This window comes from Anabrus simplex, chromosome 5 (genome assembly GCF_040414725.1).
Source record: "Anabrus simplex isolate iqAnaSimp1 chromosome 5, ASM4041472v1, whole genome shotgun sequence".
NCBI classification, from domain to species: Eukaryota; Metazoa; Arthropoda; class Insecta; order Orthoptera; family Tettigoniidae; genus Anabrus; species Anabrus simplex.
The window spans coordinates 211,018,452-211,041,522 of record NC_090269.1 but is presented as its reverse complement, the minus strand read 5'-3'; the positions used below and the strand labels follow the sequence as shown (position 1 = coordinate 211,041,522).

Sequence of the window (23,071 nt, the reverse complement as noted above, 5' to 3'; positions counted from 1 at the left end):
GATTCGAACCTACTATCTCCCGGATGCAAGCTCACAGCCGCGCGCCTCTACGCGCACGGCCAACTCGCCCGGTAAGATGTTTCTATGGTTAAATATTCTGGCTATACTGGCCTCTCCTAATCAAGGAAAACAATTAACTGTAATTTACTTGTAAATTACATATTCTGCAGCGTTGTAACTTCTATCTTTATCATGTTTCCCTCTACCATGGACAGATGCTATACACGGTAGCGACTTTCATAAAGAATGGTTCTTTTCCCCTAATTAGTTTCCTCCAATCATTTGAATTGCTAGAAAATTATAATTTTTATGGGAAACTAGTGCACTGTTTAAGATTATACAAATACAATTATTTTCGTGTGCAGGAAGCGTTCATTTTATTTATTTACATTCTTCTTATAAAATGCACTCCATTGTTTCTTTTAAGACATTTCACTGTGATATTATGAGAATATCTTCCTTTTTTTATCACCCACAATTATTTTTGGATTGTGAATAATATTCTTCATTTACATGTCTTTTAAATGTAAGCACTGTTTCTGTCTTGTATTTTTATACGTCATTTTATCCCATTTTCTATACAATTTCCCATAAATATATTAAGGAAAACGAATGGTGTAATATTTCAGTAAAAGGGGAGGCCCTAAAACTTGATATGAAACTTGTGAGTTGTATCATCATGTGTGGAGCATCGTGTGTCTACACTACGTTTGATCAGTATAGCAACATGAAAATACCATGGTTCTACTTTACTAACGATTACTATCATGAGGGGTCATTGATCTGGATTTTGGACCCCTTTGGACAACAAGCATCATCGATTTCTGGGAAGGTGGGGTATTGCAGGTCGGATCCACTGATTGTTTTAAGTTCATAATACTATTGTTCATCGTCGTCTTTTTGAATGTTAATTAGTGGATCAATTTAGGAATTATTTTTAACTTTCATTATTGTGAGTTGGATCTGCTGATTATTTTAAATTCATATTCATCCGTTCATTATTTATCCTCACGTTTTGAATTCTGGTCAGTGGATGAATTTTGGACTTTTAAATTGTCATCTCATTTAGTCTCATTCCTTACCATTAGGGGCCGAAGAACTAGACAACAAACATCATCATCACCACCATCTCTTCCAGTAAATGGTTTATTTCGGGAATGTTTTGGAGGTGTTACACATCCAGTTGACTTAAGAGAATCGTAGATAGTCGTCGGGATGTTTATCATCCGTCTGGAATTCATCGGCGTATACAATGCAGAAAAGCACGACATTCTTTCTAAATTCACCATGATACACCAGGATCATGTCGGCTTTATTAGCATTTATAAATACCATCGTCTCTAGGATATCCATCACGACTTACTTCTATAAAATACGACAGGAATTCTCAGTGTAATCTGTATAAAGGAGAAAAGGGTACATTCATACTGATACGGCTGAGATAGGCAAACACCCTAAAAGTAACGATATTTCATTAACTATCTTGATGATGTTTAAAGGGGCCTAACATCTAGGTCATCGGCCGTATCAACTATCTTCACCAGGTTCATTCAGAAGGCGCAGTTGTATTATAATGTTACATATTTTCATTTTCTTAGTGTCGTAAGACAGTGTTCTATTTACAAATTTAATAAAATGAAAAATAATTTAGATACTATATTTTGATGTTTGGGAGCCTCCGTGGCTCAGACGGCAGTGCGCCGGCCTCTCACCGCTGGGTTCCATGATTCAAATCCCGGTCACTCCATTTGAGATTTGTGCTGGACAAAATGGAGGTGGGACAGGTTTTTCTCCGAGTACTCCGGTTTTGCCTGTCATCTTTCTTCCAGTAACACTCTCCAATATAATTTTGTCTGTCATTCATTAATCATTGACCCAGAAGAACGCTATTTGCTTTTACGTCGCACCGACACAGATAGGTCTTATGTCGACGATGGGATAGGAAAGGCCTAGGAATGGGAAGGAAGCGGCCGTGGCTTTAATTAAGGTACAGCCACAGCATTTGCCTGGTGTGAAAATGGGAAACCACGGAAAACTATCTTCAGGGCTGCCGACAGTGGGGTCGAACCCACTATCTCCCGGATGCGAGCTCAAGCTGCGCGCTCCTAACCGCACGGCCAACTCACCCGGTCCCAGAAGAATGGAAACAAGCTGTGATTTTTTTTTCATTTTGATCAATGTTTGAAACTTTGCATTGGCTATTTTGTGAGACCCTGTCTATTCTTCCGTTCTCTGAAAACATCTCGTTTCGGCAATATTCACGGTGATAATTTTAGGTGATTTACCCGATTTATTCGATTCAATACATTCATGAGGTTTGTGACTCAAATAATTTGCCTAATGAACTCTATCAGGGTAATGGTGAAAAAAGTCCTTTTATTTCACAGTGAATGTCAGTGTCAATGTTTTGTGGATACATGTAAGCGGACTCGGTGTATTTGCTCTTAAGAAGTCGTTCGTAAACACAAGAAAAGTTATCAAGGGGTTCCAAATATTATAGTAGAGAAGCAAATGACATGTTGAGATTCTACGACTTTATTTTTTCCTGAAATATACGTCCTTTCTTATGTTTTTTATATTATTTGAATATTACTTTCGATAAATATGAAATTCGATGGTTACTGTATTACTTGAGGCTTTTTATCGAGTTGGTATATCTAGTTGTGAACTGTTGGACCGTGTCCAGGCAGTTCGGATCCACTGTGCGTATGAAGGCCATCGTGAACTTGCGCAAGTAAACTTATTAGTAATGTAGTTGGCATGCCAAGAGGTGTAAGTATAAATAGAAGTCAGCAGAAACTTTTTACAATCAACATGAATCATCATAATCAGTGTTCTCCCCAGAAATTTTCGTCAACCGGGTGGCATGCATGAGTAGCCAGGCGGGGAATACGACGTAAAAAATTAATATGATAAAATTTCAAAATATTCCCTTCAAAGCGTTAACAATAATATCAGACAGGTAAACATCAAATGCACAACTGAGCTATTTTAGTGTTATTATCACGAACAAGACAAAACACAGTATTTTGAACCCATCGCAGGGCAAGTCAGTCATTAGACCGAATTTAGCAAAGAAGTGTTTGTAACACCCGGACTTACGACTCTGTTGCTGTGGAGTTCCATACGGGTTTGTGACATCATGCGGATTTGAGTACTCGCATGCCATTCCACACTAATCCAGACATTACATGATAGTCAAGTTAAACATTTATATACCGATATAATTGGTGCAATTATGGTGACAATAATGAAGATTTATAATATAAATAAACAGTGTTTATTTTCACTTAAATTTGGAGCACCCAATGATTCAAATATGTATTAATATTATGTAACTAGCATACGGTATATCTATGTCATGTTAAGCAGCCGGTCTGCAAAACACGGCAGGGTGGTGCGCTCATTAAAAGGGTTCTAGGGAGAACACTGATAATTATTCCAGTTTCTAATCCTCCTTTGGTTATTGACGTACCGTGGTATTAGATACGCTTCTTTCATAAAAATATCAAATCCACGGTTCCTACTTTTCACGCATTATTTAAAAAATAATTAAACAGGTCTTTTTCTTTGAGTACAAAGCTTTCGTGCGACTAGTTTACAAATCTTGTGATTTATGAAGAGTATCCATGATTTTCTTCTTCTCATGATTTGGATACTTTTTAGAAAGCTACTTGAAAACATTGATAGTGAAGTGAGTTTTGTTCAGTTCTGAAATTCTTGACCAAGCACAGTTGCTTAAAGAATTGTTTAAGGTCCGTAGAATTGACTTGTTATACTAATTGAAACTATAAGAAGTAAATTTTAAAATGACCCAGATTAACTGCATACTGATAACTCAATCAGCGCTAAAGAGGGCAATGGAGATACGTCTTCCTCTTCCGGCAACCGTTCATTGTTCAGTTTCACCATCTTTCTCGTCTTGGCAGTATAATGAGGTAATTTAATACGTGGATAAAATTTGTTTCTAAGTTAATGCAATTAAGGCATGATACATTATTTTATTGTCATGAAATGGGAGGAAATTTCATCAAGAGAGGATTTTAGTTGGCATCTACAGTAGAGAGAACCTTATTATTAGAATGGTTCATTAGGAAATCTGGAAATTAGCATAATTTCTCGAAGGAGATTAGTGACGATATTGATTATAATACCCATGGTGCAACAGCTCGTTTAGGGCCTTGGCCTGTTAAGACAAGTCCTACCCAATCAGATGCAGATATTGGAGTGTCACGCGGTAAGTGGTGAATACGTCTCCAGACATGCGACCGTTTTTGATTCTTCATCTAAACTTATGTACAGCAGAGTCAGACATTGCTGTCATTTGCTTGTTGTAGGCTTCTTTTATATATTTCTGACTTCCATTTGATCAACTCTTCCAACAGTGGTAATGGTAGTGACTTTTGTCTTCATGGAAAGTACACGGCTATAACCATTCCCTCTGAACTAGAATCAGTAGAGGAATATGAATATGGTATATCTAAACATGTGAGTATTAACAAAACAATAGGGAGAGGCTACGAAGGATGCGAAAGTAAAGACTCATTATGCTTCACCACGGTGCTCCTAGCTGAGTCTGGTATTCCTCCCATTTACTGTACATGTTCCAACCGGGCGAGTTGGCCGTGCGCGTAGAGGCGCGCGGCTGTGAGCTTGCATCCGGGAGATAGTAGGTTCGAATCCCACTATCGGCAGCCCTGAAAATGGTTTTCCGTGGTTTCCCATTTTCACACCAGGCAAATGCTGGGGCTGTACCTTACTTAAGGCCACGGCCGCTTCCTTCCAACTCCTAGTCCTTTCCTATCCCATCGTCGCCATAAGACCTATCTGTGTCGGTGCGACGTAAAGCCCCTAGCAAAAAAAAAAAGGACATGTTCCAGGTTCCTATCACTTCCATCTGTTCTTTCTGACTTCAATTGCTCAACTCTTGTTCTCTTCGGTTTTGTTTTCGAAGCTTAGGAAATCATTCATATTCACGCCCTTCGTAGTCCTTAATTTTCTTTTGCAGGTAGTTTCATTCTTCGAAAGATCGGACTTCTTAACTTTCACTTCTGATTAGCATTTAGAGAGGATGGTTACCTAGTTACACTGACCCTTAAATTACGAGTAATAATAATACCGAGTGAGTGGCTGCGTGGTTTGAATCACAGCTGTCAACTTGCATTCGGAAGATAGTGGGTTTGAACCCCACTGTCGGCAGCCTGAGTATGGTTGTTTCCCATTTTCACACCAGGCAAATGTTGCGGCTGTCCCGTAATTAAGGCCACGGTCGCTTCTTTCCCGCTCCTAGCCCTTTTCTATCCCATCGCCGCCATAAGACCTGTCTATGTCGATGTGACGTAAGAAAAAATAAATAATTAAGAATAACCACAATCTTCATCGTCGACATTCTTAGGTCTGAGCTAGCGTAAGTAATAGTACAGTACTGTATTTTCTCTCAGGATCTTGTACTGGGATATGAGCCTCGAGACCTGAAATAAAACCTTCCTAGGCCTTCTCCCACAGTCCAACGAGGGAGTTGTTTGCACTACTTCAAACAGCTTCAGATGATCACCGGCTTCCTGGCAGCAGTATGACCATGAAAACCAAGTGATGTCACCTACCGGCAGAGAACCCCATCTCTGGCCTCTGGATCTGAGGTGTGACGGGAATCATCTACAGTTGTTGACAATGTTGTTTGACGATTAGTTCTTAGAGCTCACCGAACCCGATTTCGTGGGCCTACCAGAGAAACGATTTGGTTCAGTGCTTCCATAACGTTTCCATTTGACAATGGCATTGTTAATAATTGACCAGAGAACATTTAACTGCTGATATTCCTGAATTTATGGCTCGCACACTGCAGTTCAGATGAGCAATATCTTAGCTCTGATTGAGTGACACATTTGCTAGAGCTTAGGTATTGAGAATTAAATGTTGAAGTAGATATCGCTGGAACTTGGGCGTCGAGAATGAGTTTATGGAGTGGCTGTCTAACTGCCGTGAGGGATGAATGTTCTCTCTTTTATGACCTCTAGTCAAGCGACACAAATATAAGTATTACCTATCTAGGTTGTAACTGTTCTGTCTCCTCATCAAAACACTTGGGGAGACGAAAGTTATTGCCTTGGGACACATGAATATCAAATAAACTATTTGTGGCTTGCCCGCTAATTGCCACGCAAATAGAAACAATTAACATTCCATGGTTTCCCATTTCTCTATGTGATGCTTGGGCGCCAGGGTTACAGTTTTAAACAAAACTGTAAACCAAAATGTATATTTACTAGCATAGAGACTTATACTTAAATCACAGGGGTAGGATTTTAAATAATTAACCATTGAAATGAAATGGCGTATGGCTTTTAGTGCCGGGAGTGTCCGAGGACAAGTTCGGCTCGCCAGATGCAGGTCTTTTCATTTGACACTCGTAGGTGACCTGCGCGTCTTGATGAAGATGAAATGATGATGAAGACAACACGTACACCCAGCCCCCGTTCCGGAGAAATTAACCAATCATGGTTAAAATTCCCGACCCTGCCGGGAATCGAACCCGGGACCTCTGTGACCAAAGGCCAGCACGCTAACCATTTAGCCATGAAGCCGGGCAATTAACCATTAAGTATCGCTTAAGAAAGAAAATTAACGCAATATAAAATACAAATGAATTTATTATACAAAAAAATGAGATGAATCGGAAAAGTTTCCTTAAAGCGTGGAGGAATTTAGAATTTACTGAATTTACTAATTGCTTGCTTTATCTAATTGAAGCTCACCAATTGCAGCTTCCGTTGAAGTCATCTGGTTTCCGTGGTTACTCGTTCTCTTCTTCTCGATGTAGAATTTGCTCCATGGGCATCCTTCCTTCATTCTCTGATGTAGTATGGGCTATCTGGACTAACACTCCCTAATTGCCTAGTCTTTAAATTAGACATTGGCCCTATACTTGTAAAAACTGATCAGCGTTGATCGTAAGAGGAGAAAATTCAGAGATATGAATTTTTCCATATTAGTAGAAATCTCAATCCAACTGAGCTATACTATTTATACGGTACAGACTTGTACCAAATTCCGTAGACTTGAACTAAACATAGTTCTTCGTCCAGAAGATTTACTGAATATAACACAAGCCGTAAGCTTGTTTCGTCTCACGCAGATCCGATAACATAACCGCATCTAAGTACTGTATCGAAACGATAACACATTGTACAAAAATAACTATGTCGCGAAGCGACCACACACTGTTTCAAAAATCAATAACGTCGTTCACAGTAGATGTTCTAATAGTAGATAGGTTCACAGCAGAAGTTGTAGTTAGGATCTCGTCGTTAGGTTCCGTTCTCGTGGTGAGAATCTCTATATATCCGGGCTCACCCCCACTCTTGGTAACAGTTCAATCTCAAAACTCATATACAACGAAGTATCTGATTCGATTGATCGAATTATCAACTCCCCTTCTCTTCTTTCTTGACAAGTCCAGTAGGCGTGGCGATGATGTAGCTGACCAGCTTGCATGCCTCGCGCACGGGTCGCTGTTTAGTAGCCTTGGCTCATGAGGTAAACCCATGAGTCATGTAATTTTCCCCGCTCAAGAATAACCGTTTCCGTATACACAAATATGAGATGAAATGACAACAACTGTATTTCAACATATTAACCAAATCCAATACATAATAAATTCCTATCTTTCATAATATAATAATAAATAATAAATGATGTTATATACAATATGATTGCAAAAACCTAATTTGCAAATGCTTGACGTAGAATAAATATGTTATTACGAATAATTGCCGATGGCGGATAAACTTGATATCAAATGATATCGCGTAAAATGATATTATATTAAATTAGTAGGGCTGGAGAAGCCTGGACGGTTACAAGGTTAACAGAACGTCCAAGCTCTATGTAAGAAATTCAGTTCATTTGCGTATCGCCATGTTGTAGGTCACTCTCGCTGTCAGTATGGGAACCCAAAACTAGGACACTACTCGAGGCTTCCAAACGCACATTCTTGTAAGTAGACCGATTTCATTGTAGAAAATCACAAGTTTATTAAGAAGGTAGTAGATTAATAGTATAATTGTTTTGAATTTTAACATATCAGTGCAACATGTGTTAGCAATATTTTTTTAAGTGAGTGAGTATTTAGAAAATAAATTAGTTGTAGGGCTGGAACTGATTATAATTGGTCAGCCATTCCTCTTTAAAAGTAAAGGTCAAGACACGGTTTCTAGGAATATTTTACATTTTTATATTACTTTTACAAGGATCTCGCTTGTGTTTTCCCTCTCCGAACTTTAACTCATGTTCTCTTCCTATGCAGACAGAATTCGATTTACAAGACTTATGAAGTCTGCCATGGCTTCTACTCCTCTTTTGCCGATAGTTTATTCTTTGATTAGTCGGACTCTATCCTTCCTTTCTCCTCTGATTGAAAAGGGATGATTATCCCATTATATGTACCTTTAAAACAATTGTCACCTACATTTCCACCACCACGATATAACTGTAACTAGCTGATGTACCCATGCTTCGCTACGGGATTCTCAGAAATTCTGACTTTGTGGTTTTCCTAACTGAAGTCAACCTAAATCATTACACAAACGTCAGTAGGAAAGTAGCGATTAAAAGCAGTGTTATCATATAAAATACTCGATCAAATGAGAAACCGCACATTTTCTCACTTTTAACGAATAATACTACGGTGCCGACCTAACAGTCCAAAGTTCTAGAGCTGGAATGGCCAGGCCGCAGACAGCCGTGAACACTCCTCTGCCATTATTCCGTTAAATATGCACACTGCTCATTCCAATCAGTGCCTCAGAGTAGGGATTGAATAGCTTGAATGCTGTGATGAACCAGTTTGTTACGTACCAGTAGTATCAGAAAATTTATGAACCAGAGGAATGACATGCTAAAGAAGAAAGTTATCTAACTTCCCAGCTACTTTCCGCCAATATTCAGGCAGGCTGTTTCACTCGGTACGACCGGGCGAGTTTGCCGTGTGGTTAGAGGCGCGCAGCTGTGAGCTTGCATCCGGGAGATAGTGGATTCGAGCCCCACTGTTGGCAGCCCTGAAGATGGTATTCCGTGGTTTTCACACCAGGCAAATGCTGGGGTTGTATCTTAATTAAAGCCAAGGCCGTTTCCATCACACTCCTAGCCCTTTCCTATCCCCATAGTCGCCATAAGACTTATCTGTGTTGGTGCGACGAAAGGCAAAATAAAAGAAATACTCAGTACGCAGCACTAATCTTATGTATCGGAGATGAGTGGCAACAGAAGACACAAAGCACATCACAGCAAACAATGGTCAATGTAATGTTATTGTTGATCAATTTTATAAGCTTTGTAGGCCCTATATTGTAGGCCTTCACATTTAGTTTCCTTTCGACTCTGTGATATTAGGGTGTCTTATAAAATTATTTATAGCGTAGACTGTAGTTCTTTATTCCCCGACTTTGCATACCGATTTTCATTAAATTCTCTTCAGCCATTTTCTCGTGATGCGTGTACAGACAGACAGACAGACAGACAGACAGACAGACAGACAGACAGACAGACAGACAGACAGACAGACAGACAGACAGACAGACAGACAGACAGACAGACAGACAGACATTACGGAAAATTAAAAAGTGCATTTCCTTGTTACTGCGGGTACGACTGATATAGAAATACCAGCCTTTTTAAATTCTGAGCAATGTGCAGACAAAACTCTTATTTTATATATGTAGATATACGCTGTCTACAATGTGGCTGCTAGCAGATTGTCGTACTTAATCTGTCCAAGCGTTGCGGCGCAAATCTTGCTTGTAAGGGTAGAATGAAATGTGTTGATGTTGCCATCGATATATTCGATGGAAGATAAATGAGGAAAAAATTTTACTTTGTGATCATCATCACCATTATCATCATTAGTTGTTATGCTCATTACTGAGCGTCGCGATGTCACAACTCCATCATTTCCATGTTGCAAACTTGACGAGATGTCTCCATTCCGAGCGGTTTTCACATTTCTTTAATATGCTCTGAAGTGGCAGACCAGTGATCTTCTTCGCCTGATCTATCCATCTACTTGCTGATCTTCCTCGTGGTCTACTGCCTTCTATTTTGCCTTGTAAAATGATATTTTCCAAGTTCTGTCCGTCTCGTCTGAAAATGTGGCCAAGGAACTGGAGGTAACACTCACTCACACGGGAAGATAGACGTTTCTTGACGCACAGTTCGTCCAGAATGGAAACATTAGTTCTTTTTTTCTGTCCAGAGTACACGTAGCATTCTCCGCCAACTCCACATCTCAAAGGCATCAATGCGCTTTTTGTCTTTAGTATTCATGTTCCAGGTCTCAACAGCCATACAAAAAGACGGAGAAAACTAGTGATTCTACCAAGCGCATCTTCGTAGCTTTTGATATTGCCCGGTTCTGCCAGATCTTAGTAACTTTAACCATTGCAGCACGACCTAAGACAATACGTCTTTTTACCTATCGTTAAAAATCGTTTTCCATTAAATCGCTATTATACCTAATTTAGAAGTTACTGTGTCATCACCACACATCGGATTCGTATGTAAATGCGTATATTGTCTGCCAATATGTAGACCTCCAAAACAGACAAGAAAGTGAAATTGAAAAGGTGAAATTGGACGAATTATTAAGTTTAATAGTGCACATATATGCATATTTTCATTTATTTGAGATAAGTGCATACATTTCAAATTTCGGATTTATTGTGTACGTTTTCGACTTATATTATGCATATTTTACCGTGTCTTACAAGCAATCTTCAAGAAAATGTAAAGTAATAAATGCCGTGAACTCTTTTCGGCAATGAAACGGTTCAAAGGGAACTGGCATTTTGCAAGACACACTTCCAAATCATACCGGAATCAATCAAGAAGCTAGAAACACGTGGACTGCGTCTTGGTGATTAGCTGGACATTATGGAGAAGGTGAAGCTTGAACTGAAAGATATCCCAGGAAAACTCGGATTCCGTCTGCAAACGAATATATTTGTGTCCTTGACCGGAATCCGAATCGAAATGGTAGCTACAAACAAATATTTGTCAGGTACTGATAACGTGGATCTACCAGAATATTTAACACCTACACTTGCTCCAAATTCAAGTCCTGCCCTCGTGTCCTGTCACATCCGTAGATGTACATAGATCATTCTTCGCACTGACGCCAGTTTTAACAGATAAACGCTATAGAGTCGTACCAGAAAAATTGGAGAAGAATGCTGTAGTGTATTGCGAAGCAAATTATGGACGGGAAAAGTAGGGTGTGCAGTGTAAAATAGAAGAGGAATGTATATTTAAGTGTGTTTCTTCACGTTTGTGTATTATTTTTTTTACACGGTTTTCTTACAAACGTACTAAGTGATGTATCATGTGTATTAATTTACACGCTGTGTCTTATCTAGGAGAAGTGTGCATGTTGCTATAACAATCAACACTGATAGATTGATACGTCTCAGAGACTATGCACGGATTGTTCGTAAGTAGTGTGATTTTTTTCCATTCAGTTGATCATTAATGATCATTATTTTATGTATTGGTGTGGGTCCAGTAAAGGAGTGTTACGTTTGCATTTTATACAAGTGTTTACTAGCATGGAAGTGCATACTTAAATGCATATTTCACCACTTTTTGCAGCATAGTTGCATGCGTATATTGGTGATTTATACAGCATATAAATCTGATGTCTAATCATCACTATGGGTGGGGTAGAATAACACTCACGGTATCCCCTGCCTGTCGCAAGAGGCAACTAAAAGGGGTCCCAGAAGCTCTTCTCCCGGCAGCGTGGGTTGATGACCACGGGACCCTCAGCTGGGCCCTGGCATTGCTTCCACTTACTTGTGCCAGGCTCCTCACTTTCATCTACCCTATCCGACCTCCCTTGGTCAACTCTTGTTCTTCTCCGACTCTGACGGTATTAGAGCACTCGAGGCCGAGGGAGTCTTTCATTTTCACGCCCTTCGTGGCCCTTGTCTTTTTTGTCCAATACATTCATTTTCGGAGTGTCGGAACCCTTCCATTGTTTCTCTCTGATTAGTGTTATATAGAGCAGAGTTGCCTAGTGGTACTTCCTCTTGAAACAATAATCACCACCAACACCACCACCACCGAGTGGAATGGCCGCGCGTATTTATGCACTACGACTACGAAGCCAAGGTCTGCATTCGGGAGACGAGTAGTTTCGAAGCCCACCGTCGGCTCTCCTGAGAATGGTTTTCTGTGGTTTCCCGTTTTCACTTCCAGGCAAATGCTGAGATAATTCCTATCTTTAAGCTACAGTCGATTCCATCCACCTTCTTACCCAGTATAATTCACCACCATTCATCTTCATTAGCTCCTCAACTGAGTTTGGTTCCAGGAAGGGCATCCAGCCGTAAAAGCATGCCACATCATTTCATACCGAGTGAGTTGACCGTGCTGTTAGGGGTGCGCAACGGTGAGCTTTCATTCGGGAGATAGTGGGTTCAAATCCCACTATCGGCAGCCCTGAAAATTGTTTTCCGTGGTTTCCCATTTTTACACCAGGCAAATGCCGGGGCTTTACCTTAATTAAGGCCACGGTCCCTTCCTTCCCACTCCCAGCCCTTTACTGTCCCATCGCCGCCGTAAGACCGATCTGTGTTGGTGCGATGTAAAGTAATTTGTAAAAAAAAAAGAACTTTCATTTCAATTCATCCCCGACCCCGTACCAGAAAACGAGACTGCTGTGTAGACATAGATTGTGTAATGAGAATGAATCGCTCACTTACTTTGCAGTTGGCCATACCGAGCTCAATAGCTGCAGTCGTTTAAGTGTGGCTGGTATCCAGTATTCGGGAGATAGCGGGTTCGAATACCACTGTCGGCAGTCCTGAAGATGGTTTTCCGTGGTTTCCCATTTTCACACCAGGCAAATGCTGGGGCTGTACCTTAATTAAGTCCACGGCCGCTTCCTTCCCACTCCTATCCCTTTCCAGTCCCATCCTCACCATAAGACCTATCTGTGTCGGTGCGACGTAAAAAACTTGTAAAAAAAACAGTTGGCAATACGTGCCACCTCGTTCTCCAGGCATTCTCAGAACAATAAATGGAAGTATCGCGACGTGATGGCTGTCAAGTAAATTATGTATAAAATGTGCCCTGAGTGATTATCATATTATTAACACATTTCCTTCAACGAAAATAAAACCACTTTGTCGGCGGCTGTCTGAGACAATTTGCTCTGAGATTTCGCTGTTACATGCGGCGTCTTATGTTACAATATTAAGTAGTTCTTTGAATATCTGAAGTAGAGAGCGAAGTGAAGTTATTGTGTAGTAGTGTATCCGTATGCATGTTGCAGTAGAGTAGAGCACTAACATGTGTTCAGCGCTCAACTCCCGGCTGCCTCTCCCTGGTCTCATCCCGGGACATGTCATCTGTCGAGAGGAAAACGTTCTCGGACTCAGTGGTCCGCTCGCGGTTAGCATGTCTTCGAGACGTCCAAGAAAAGATCTCAAATGTCATCGGTAAGTTGATGTATAGCCTTCATATTTCAGCTTTCGGGGCAATAACTGTAGAGTAGATGTAGAAGTGGATAAATCATGTGTATAAGGAATGTTTATTCCGATTCTAGAGGTTCACCTGTGATGCTTATAAGTATGCATTGGCTTTACCAACCATCAACGAAAATCCGACCAAGTGTATTATTATTCGCAGACGTGCCAACTGCCCCGATTTAAGCGGGAGACCACTTTTTTGGCCCTTCCTCCCCGTCTCCTTATCGCAGAGACTTATCTCCCGATTTTGAAGGCAGATTTAGTGTTTCGGTATTTTTGAAAATCCTAGGTTATTCCTCGTTCTTTAAGTAGCAGGATAGAATTGATGTTCAGCGAGCACTGGCAAGATAGATGCAATCAGCTTGTGGTGTTCTTAACTATGACAATCTCTAACATAATGATTTTTATTTTAATAATTTCTTCATAGCAGTGCCAACCGTGAGTATTTTTAGCATATTTACAAGGACAAAAACTCACTTCAGATCAAAACTTCCCGAAAAAGAATTCTTGAAAAACTTTTAACATTGAACATTAAAACTCGTTCAGCAAAGCCAGTGCTTTGTGCGTGAATCTAATTCAGAAATTTAAGAGATGCCTCAGTTACAATGAAGAGACGTGTTTTCTAAAGTTCAGATACTTGCAGTATTTTAGTATGTATAAATAAATAAATAAATAAATAAATAAATAAATAAATAAATAAATAAATAAATAAATAAATATAAATAAGAAAAATTACGTAGTTGAGTAGTTTGTTTGTCCAACCCCTGTCCCGTTTTCCTACGGGGTCGGGTATGAGATGAGTTGAGTAGTATAATGTGTTAAATATTCTTCAAAGTTACGTAATCAGTGATGTGTCGTAACATTTCGAGATATGCCGTAAAAAATATATCCTAATTTTTTACTTTTGAAAGTTGGCACGTCTGGGTTTTATATTTTCTTATTTCCTTGCTTTGTGTTCATAAAAGTTGACGGCGTAATATTTCATAAAAGAGAATGACAGCACCAGAACGTTAAGACTTGACCTGAAGAAACTTTGGTCATATTCAATGTGAAATTAAATAACATCTATGTATCTTACTTATGATAAATATGTATGTGTGAATTCAAAAAATAAAAAAACCTCTCAGTTGAAATTAATAGATCTCAAGTCATGTCTGATAATTCGGGTATCCACATCCACTGATATCCGTTGTCTCGTTCACACCTGAGAAAGCACCTTTAGTGATACGTAAACTGATTACTAAGCAAGTAAAAGCACTGGAAATATCTAAGATACAGTTTGTACAAAGAACAACATTAAATAAAAATACACTAATTTAAATTAAATTGCTTTATATACCACTAGGATATCTTGTGGCTCGATAGCACATTTACAAAACGCAGACAGTGAATGAATTGAGTAGCCTGCTTGTTTTGGACTAATAGGAAGTCACTTGAAGTCTTGACCATATTGGCCACCAATGGTCCGTATTGACTTAAATCACTGTTATTAGTTATTTAAAGGTCTCCGTTGTCAATACAATTCAAAATCTGGTATGAAAAAATGAAAACCTATGAAAAAATCTGGTATATTCACTAATAAATTAAATATATAAATGTAGGCCCTACATGTTTCGAGAATTCATTAAAATTCTCCTCTTCAGCTTACAGATTAAAATCACAAGCATGTAATAGACATTATTTAAAATTTATACCTGAACATAAAACTGGTTAAAAGCAATACAGTGAAACATATTAAAAGTTCAAACATGAATATCATTCATGTTATGTCCAGTTTGTCCCGTAAATAGTTCATTTGTGGTATTAATAGTAAACTGGTTAACAATTATCCAATATTGTTGTGGAGTGGCATCTGTGTGACCTTCATAAACCAAACACCATTCATGGGTCTCAAGTTGTTGTTGTTGTTGTTGTTGTTAATATTATTTAATATTAGTACCATTGGATTAGATTGGATTAGAGCTTAAAAGAGAATGTCAGATTGGTTGGCAGGTTGGTTGGATCGTTCCCGAGCGGTTGGAACGTTAGGGTTGGGAAGTTTCAACTAAGGTGCAGAGAAAAAGTGTAACCAATGGAGTAGAATCCCACGATGTTATATTCTCAGCTGAAGTATTTACAGTTATGTACACTATGTACAAATATTATAAAACTTCACGGGCAAGTTTCGAGTGAGAAGTTGTGAGAAGAATTATTATTACTGATTGCGTAATCGCCCTGTCGACCGACCAGGGTTCTGACTGCAACTGGTCCGCGAAATATTGGTAAAAGCCCTCATCAACGGCTTCTCTGAGCTTTATGGCCCTAGCGACCCCACCCAAAGTTCCAGAACTTTGTAGAATATCTCTCGACGTGATCATCGAACTTTCCATAGTTCTAACCAATCAAAGGCCTGGATGCTCTGTGCTTTTCCTGTACGTCTTAGCTGTGTCTATAACCTGGCCTATGTACCGGGTCAACATGTCTCATGTCCTCGTGCCTGTGACTCTATGCGTATGACAAACTTCTCTTGAAATATTCTCAACTGCTGTACAATTCTTAACTGCGTACATGAATATGAAATATATTACAATCTTCTTATTACTAAGTGTGATTGGATCTGTATTTTAATTTCTGAATTCTAACTCTTCATGTCTGGCTAATTCTAATACATCAGGTACAGCAATTCCTCCTACGTCCCTGTTGGTTCGATCCTCGGAGGGAATAGCTGTCCTGGGTTCATGTCCCCGAAAGGACGCGACACCATAAATGAAATCTTTACAGGGCAAACTGGGCATAACATGAATGATATTCATGTTTGAACTCTTAATATGTTCCATTGTATTGTTTTTAACCAGTCATACGTTAGGGCAGTGTCCACCAACTGACTGACGTGTGACGTAAGAGCGTAGAGTGGGACTGCCTCGCTTTGTAGTAGGCATGTGCTGTGACGTACATAGGTGGTGTTAGTAGTGGTCCAGTACACTACATACGCATGGATGAACCGAGCACATCACAGTGCGACAGTGCCTCCGATCCTTTTATCTTTATGGGAAGATCTATATGTATTTGTTGAAAATGATAGGAATGCTACAGCTAAATGTTTATTTTGTAGATAAAAGCTACGGTATGCAAAAAGATATAACTTACAACGCCAGCACAGTTTGTGTCTGCGAAGAATGGGTACGTGTAATTGCAGAACTGAAAGATGAATGAAATAACCCTATCGAGCATTCGATCAGTGAGTCAGCAGTTCGATTGAGTTTTGAAAGTTTGTATTTAATTGCAATGAAACTTAAACCGTTCAGTGATGGTAAATTCGTGAAGGAATGTTTCTTTTTTATTTTTTTGCTAGTTGTTTTACGTCGCACCGACACAGATAGATCTTACGGCGACGATGGGAGAGGAAAGGGCTAGGAGTGGGAAGGAAGCGGCCGTGGCCTTAATTATGGTACAGCCTGGTGTGAAAATGGGAAACCACGGAAAACCATTTTCAGGGCTGCCGACAGTGGGGTTCGAACCTACTATCTCCCGAATACTGGATACTGGCCGCACTTAAGCGACTGCAGCTATCGAGCTCGGTGAATGTTTAATTTCAGCAGGTAAGAAGTACTGTACTGTACCACTACTAACACCTCTATGTACAGCACAGCATGTGCCTACTACAAAGCGAGGCAGCCCCGTCGTCCCGCTCTACGCTCTTACAGCACACTGTTCGGGCATACCTTTTAAATAAGGTCTATTACATGCGTGTGATTTTAATCTATAAGCTGAAGAAGAGAAAATTTATGAATTCTCGAAACATATACTTCTATATATTTATGTATTATTTGATCTATTAGTAAATACACTAGATTTTGAATTGTATTGACAAGGCGGACCTTTAAATAACTAATAACAGTAAAAGAAAGTCTCCTTTTGAATTATTTAAAGAGTTCCCATAGCACAGTAGATTGACGTGCACTACGATTCTAGTTCCTCTGCTTGATCTCGATAGCTACAGTAGCTTAAGTGCGGCCAGTATCCAGTATTCAGGAGGTAGTGAGTTCGAACCCCACTGTTGGCAACGCTGAAGTTGGTTTTCTGTGGTTTCCCATTTCACACCAGGCAAATGCTGGGGCTGTACTTAAGGCCACGGCCACTTCCCACTACTAGCCCTTTTCTGTCCTATCGTCGCCATAAGACCTATCTGTGTCAGTGGGACGTAAAGCAACTTGTAAAAAAAAAAAAAAAAAAAAAATCTCGTAGTCTTGCCATGCCACGTTCGACACAAATGATTATTGTACAATTACAACTTGTAAATAGGTGAACTTGTGCTCCTTAATACAACATACGAGAAGTTTTAACAATCTAAATCTTGAATCGAAATACTTCCACGTTCTTCAAATAAGAACAGGACTAGTCGTTCTCGCTACAGAATATCTCGATGACCCATTTATTTAAGGATTACCAGATGAGACAAAAATAGATTACAGCTCTGTACTCTCGTCAACTATAACGAAATCCTTCAACATGCCCTAATGTGGACATCATGCCCCGACGTGATTGAGGACGACCGTACTCATAACAGCTCTTTATAAAGTAGGCTATGGGTCAATTGTTAACCCTCCTTCATCTTTTTTAAACTGACCTTTGGTACGTCATATGTTCAAATACAGTTCCATGAAAACCTTATGTAGTGTATTTCCTCAGAAGACAGGATGTTCACACATTCCTCCACCTTTCTCTCGTTATTTCCAACAATTAACAAAAGTGATTGCCCTTACTCAGTACTTCCTGTCGTTGTTCTCGGCAAGCTACCATGCTATTGAACATCACTACCGTGTAAGTTGCACTATTACGGTACATAAATGCTACCTATGATATATATAATAAAGATTACTGTTGCTTTACGGTATAAACATATGATACACGTAATGCCTTTGCTGCCGAGACCTCGTGTTTACAATGCACTATGTCTTCTGGTGTGGGCTAGAACAAACATGATACTTTCATTGATTTCTCAGTCTCATCCTTGTCTTAGATAATATGAAAGTGCCCGAGATATGACCGAAGCAAGCAACACCATTCCTTTTGCAGCCATTCCCTATTATGAATGGTGTGAAAGTGTCGGTCATAGGGTCGGTTTGTGTGTGCGTTTCAGTAGGCTTGACAGACTAATATGTGATAGCAAGTTCTGGCTCGGTGAGGAAAGCAACTGAAAACTACATCTCTCTTCATTTTCCAAGCACATATCTTTAGTGATGCCGAGGCCAACTACGACAGCTGATGGTGGAGCTTTTGAGAATCCAGCCAGCCTTCGACCTGAGTACTAAACATAGGCCTACATACACACATAAGGTATGCGGCAAGGCAAACGACATTGAAATTATTATTCATCCGCTGTCCACGTTTCCCTAGAAACGAAGTATATGTTTATTTATTCAGTTAGGTGGAAATGTAGTAAGCTGTTTATTTATTTATTTATTTATTTATTTATTTATTTATTTATTTATTTCTTCTTCTTCTTTCGAATGGGCCACCAGAGGACCACGTGCCAATTTCAATTCCTTCTTTGTTCTTTCCTTTTCTTCCAGTATGCTTTCATCTGTTCACTATCTTTCTTCTTTCTGTCTTCAGACCACTTTGAACCAGTCTTTTTTACTTTCCTACCTTGGAATCCTTCTATTTTCAATACGTTTTCCCGAAAGCCTTCTATTATTTATTTCTTCTGTTGTTATATTGTTTTTTTTCTAAATCCCTTCTTACTTCATTGACCCAGCTTGTCGTTGATTTCTTACCCTACAAATATCTGAAAATCTTACTGGTTAATCTACTATCTTGCCTTCGATATAAATGTCCAAAAAACATAAGTCTCCTTTTCCTCATTACATCTGATATATTTTCTATTTTTTGATATATTTCAGCATTACTTCGTAATTTCCAACCTTCTGCTGTGTTTTGTGGGCCTAATATTTTCCTCATAATTCGCCTTTCTAGTATTTCTAGTTTATCTAAATTATAGTTTAATGCCAGACATTCGCTTGCATATAGGCATTCTGGCTTCACTACTGTGTTGTAATGCCTTATTTTTGCATTTTTGGATAGGCATCTTTTATTGTAGATATCTTTGGTGACACCATAAACTCTCTCCATTTTATGTACCCTCTCCTCTACTGCAGAATTTTCTAAACCATTTTCTTGGATTATTTCCCGTAGATATTTGAATTTTTTTACCCTCTCTATTTGGCCAATATCTGTTTTCAGAAATTTTGGTGCATCCCAAATATTCGTTAAAAATTTTGTTTTTTCTGCAGAAATTCTTAAGCCAGTTCTGCTGGCGATTCTTTCCAAGACATTTACTTGGGTTATAGCAGGTGTCACATTTTCAGAAAGTATTGCAAAGTCATCTGCAAATGCAAGAAAATTTATTTCGATCCTTTTATTTATTTATTTATTTATTTATGTATTTATTTATTTATTTATTTATTTATTTATTTATTTATTTATTTATTTATTTATTTATTTATTTATTTATTTATTTATTTATTTATTTATTTATTTATTCTCGTTGATTTTTGAAATATTGCGGTTCTCACAACTGAGGGGGTGTTTATCTAGGGACATTACTTCCTGTCACACTGCTTGGCAGAATGGTCAGCGTTGAGGCCTTTCGTTCAGAAGGTCCCGAGTTCGATTCCCGGCCGGGTTGAAGACTTTAATCGCATCTGATTAATTCTTCGCTGGATGTTTGTATTTGTCCCAATACTCTTCTGTTCATGTTCAGACAACACACCACACTACCAACCACCACAGAAACACGCAATAGTGATTACATTTCTCTACATAAGGTTGGCGTCAGGAAAGGCAAAGAGGGCCAAATCCACATGTATGGCAGCCGTACCCGCGACCCCACAGATGTGGGAAAAGCGGCAGAAGAAGGAGACGAAGAAAAATATTGTTTCCTGTCATACTGAGTGGGCGTCAGAAAGGGCCGAGTTTGATTCATGTTAAAGAGCAGCACAAGGAGCGATTTATTTGTTTACAACTTGCTTTTAATTCGCACCGACACAGATAGGCCTCGTGGTGACGATGGGATAGGTGTGGGAAGGAAGCGGCGTGTGAAAATGTGAATCCATGGATAAACATCTTCAGGGCTGTCGACCGTGAGGTTCGAACCCGCTATCTCCCAGATGCAAGCTCACAGCTGAGCGCCCCTAACCGCATGACCAACTCACCCAGTGAGCGATTTAATAAGGAGACACCAAGTAACAGAACAGTGCTAACTGTCGTTGACAAGTTCCGTCATATGGTACCATTTCTTATGTTAACGAAAGAAGACAGAAGGGCACCCAAGAACCATCACCACGGACAAGAAACATGGGAGACTTCTCCAATAGGTATTAGAGTCCTCCAACGCGTAGCACTTGACGACGAACATCGCCAAAACTCGATTTGAGCGATAGGTCTGTTCGGTGGGTGTTTGAAGAGCTGGGCGTATTTGTATACGCATTCAAGTTGCTCAGCGTCCAATAGAAAGCGATCAACCGGCTCGATTACAGTAATGCAGCAGAATATAGAATATAGCGGGAGAAAGCCATATTCACCTCGATGGCTACATCAACCGACAAGCAACTCGGGTCTTATTTTTTAGGGTTTGAACGGACAAATCTTTATACATACACCCCCATAGAGCGCAGGTTACGATTTGGTGTGACGTGTTCGGTCTTGGAATATTGAACCCTTATTTTGTCGAGAATACTGCACAGGGTCCAAAAACTGTGGACCAGGTAGGCTACCGAAATTTCGTTATTACCCCATTTGCTCGAGATTTAAACCGTTTTTGTCTTGTCCCGCCAGAAACTTATCCCTCCAACAACAAAATAACAATAAAACAAAGGATGCAGCAAGATGGAGCTATAGTTCACCCTTCTTCGAGACTTTGGAGATAACCTAATTTCTCGTGGATCTCACTTATCCTTCCTGCTCCCTGGATATCACGGCCCCAGACGCCCCTACATATGAGGCACGTTGAAAGAATCTGTATGACCTACAAACATTCCAGAATTACGCTATAATAAAACGTCATTTTGTGTGTCCTTACAGAATCTTTGTTCTTCAACATGTGCTATCATCTTCAGAAACGTTATGATCAATGTTTTGCACATGGTGGGTATACATTTTGAACACATACTTTACCAACGTAATTAAATAACTTTTCATAGTTGTTTGTTTTGCCACATACATCACATACAGTACATATATGTTAATGACAGATATGGAATATCGAGTCATTACGAAGGTAAATATCAGTAATGGTTTTTTGAAGTAACACAGCTTACAGTTTGCACGTAGACGGTGTTGGTGCCAACTTTCTAGTTAGTTAATCGAAACTAGTTTTGTTTGATGATGAATTCCAGTGTAATACATACGATAACGTATGTATGTATGTATGTATGTATGTATGTATGTATGTATGTATGTATGTATGCAGAGAGGTTACCAGGAATTTTATTAAGGGGGTGGGGGTGGGGGTAAACTCAGCATCATTCCAAATACAAAGATTCTTATTTATTATCTTGAACTTCACAGTTGTCTACAATATTACAAATTAATTAATTCATATTTATACTTTTATCCTCCCTGCAACTGGAGGGTGACAGAGACAAAGAGTACCAAAACATTAATGAGGTCGTAAGGCATTTCAGAGGTGGGGGCATCTGCCCCACATCCCTGCCTTACTCAGCCGACACTTATGTATGTAATGTATGTATGTATGTATGTATGTATGTATGTATGTATGTATGTAAGTATGTATTTTAAGTTCACAGCTCTAAGTTTTTCTTACCGAGCCGGATGGTGGTGCTACACATCAGGTGCCTAAGCTCACTGTAATGCACACACCAGCTGAGCCTATGAGTGACAATTTCACACCAATCATTACAGAACCTGGCTTCAGAAGGAACGACGTACTAGTATCATACTTACGCTACTTTTATTGCTAAGTCCAAAGAAGAGACTGAAAGTAACTAACTTGATCTAACCCATACCGGAAAACATCGTGCAATTTGAACACAATATTTCACCAGAGGTGGATGTGGACAAAATAACGAATATCTCTCAAATAAACATAACCTACTATAATGTTTTTAAATATAATTTCAGTCTACATCAGACTAATTTCTTTGCATTACATTGCTTTACCACAGAGATAGTTATTTTGATAATTGTCTATAAAATATATTTACAAATTAAGCACAATAGTAGTGACAGAGTTACAAAATTATATTAATGATTACATTCAAGAGCAGATACGTTCTTTGAAATAACTTATATTAACTTTAAATGTTGATGGAACAAATATGTACAAATAATTCATTAACTGAAACTAACATGATTTTAGATCATCCTATATCTTGTATATTGATTTACAGTATAGCGGATGCTGTTGCTAGTGTTAATGGAGTTATAGTATACAATAGGTTTTCAAGTATGAAAATTGTGTTACCTTTCACAAGGCATGGAAGTTGTTCCTCAAATTTACATGGCAGCACATTTCATTTTTTTGTATAGTACCTCAGTGACCAGTCACG

The 23,071-nt window shown here is 39.2% G+C and overlaps 1 protein-coding gene across 7 annotated transcripts in view; it reads left to right on the top strand.

Annotated features, from left to right (window-relative positions):
- Axs (Abnormal X segregation) overlaps nucleotides 1-23,071 on the top strand; it is a 177,344-nt gene that overhangs the window by 23,951 nt on the left and 130,322 nt on the right. For 2 of the 7 annotated variants that reach the window (XM_067147275.2, XM_067147276.2), the window contains exon 2: nucleotides 13,328-13,493. The exons of 4 other annotated variants lie outside the window; for them this stretch is intronic. In XM_067147275.2, coding sequence (XP_067003376.1) covers nucleotides 13,397-13,493 — 97 coding nt within the window. In that variant the 5' untranslated portion in view covers nucleotides 13,328-13,396. Of the gene's footprint in view, nucleotides 1-13,327; nucleotides 13,494-23,071 lie in introns of those variants that run through there. One more of the 7 variants, XM_067147278.2, reaches the window with a different exon arrangement.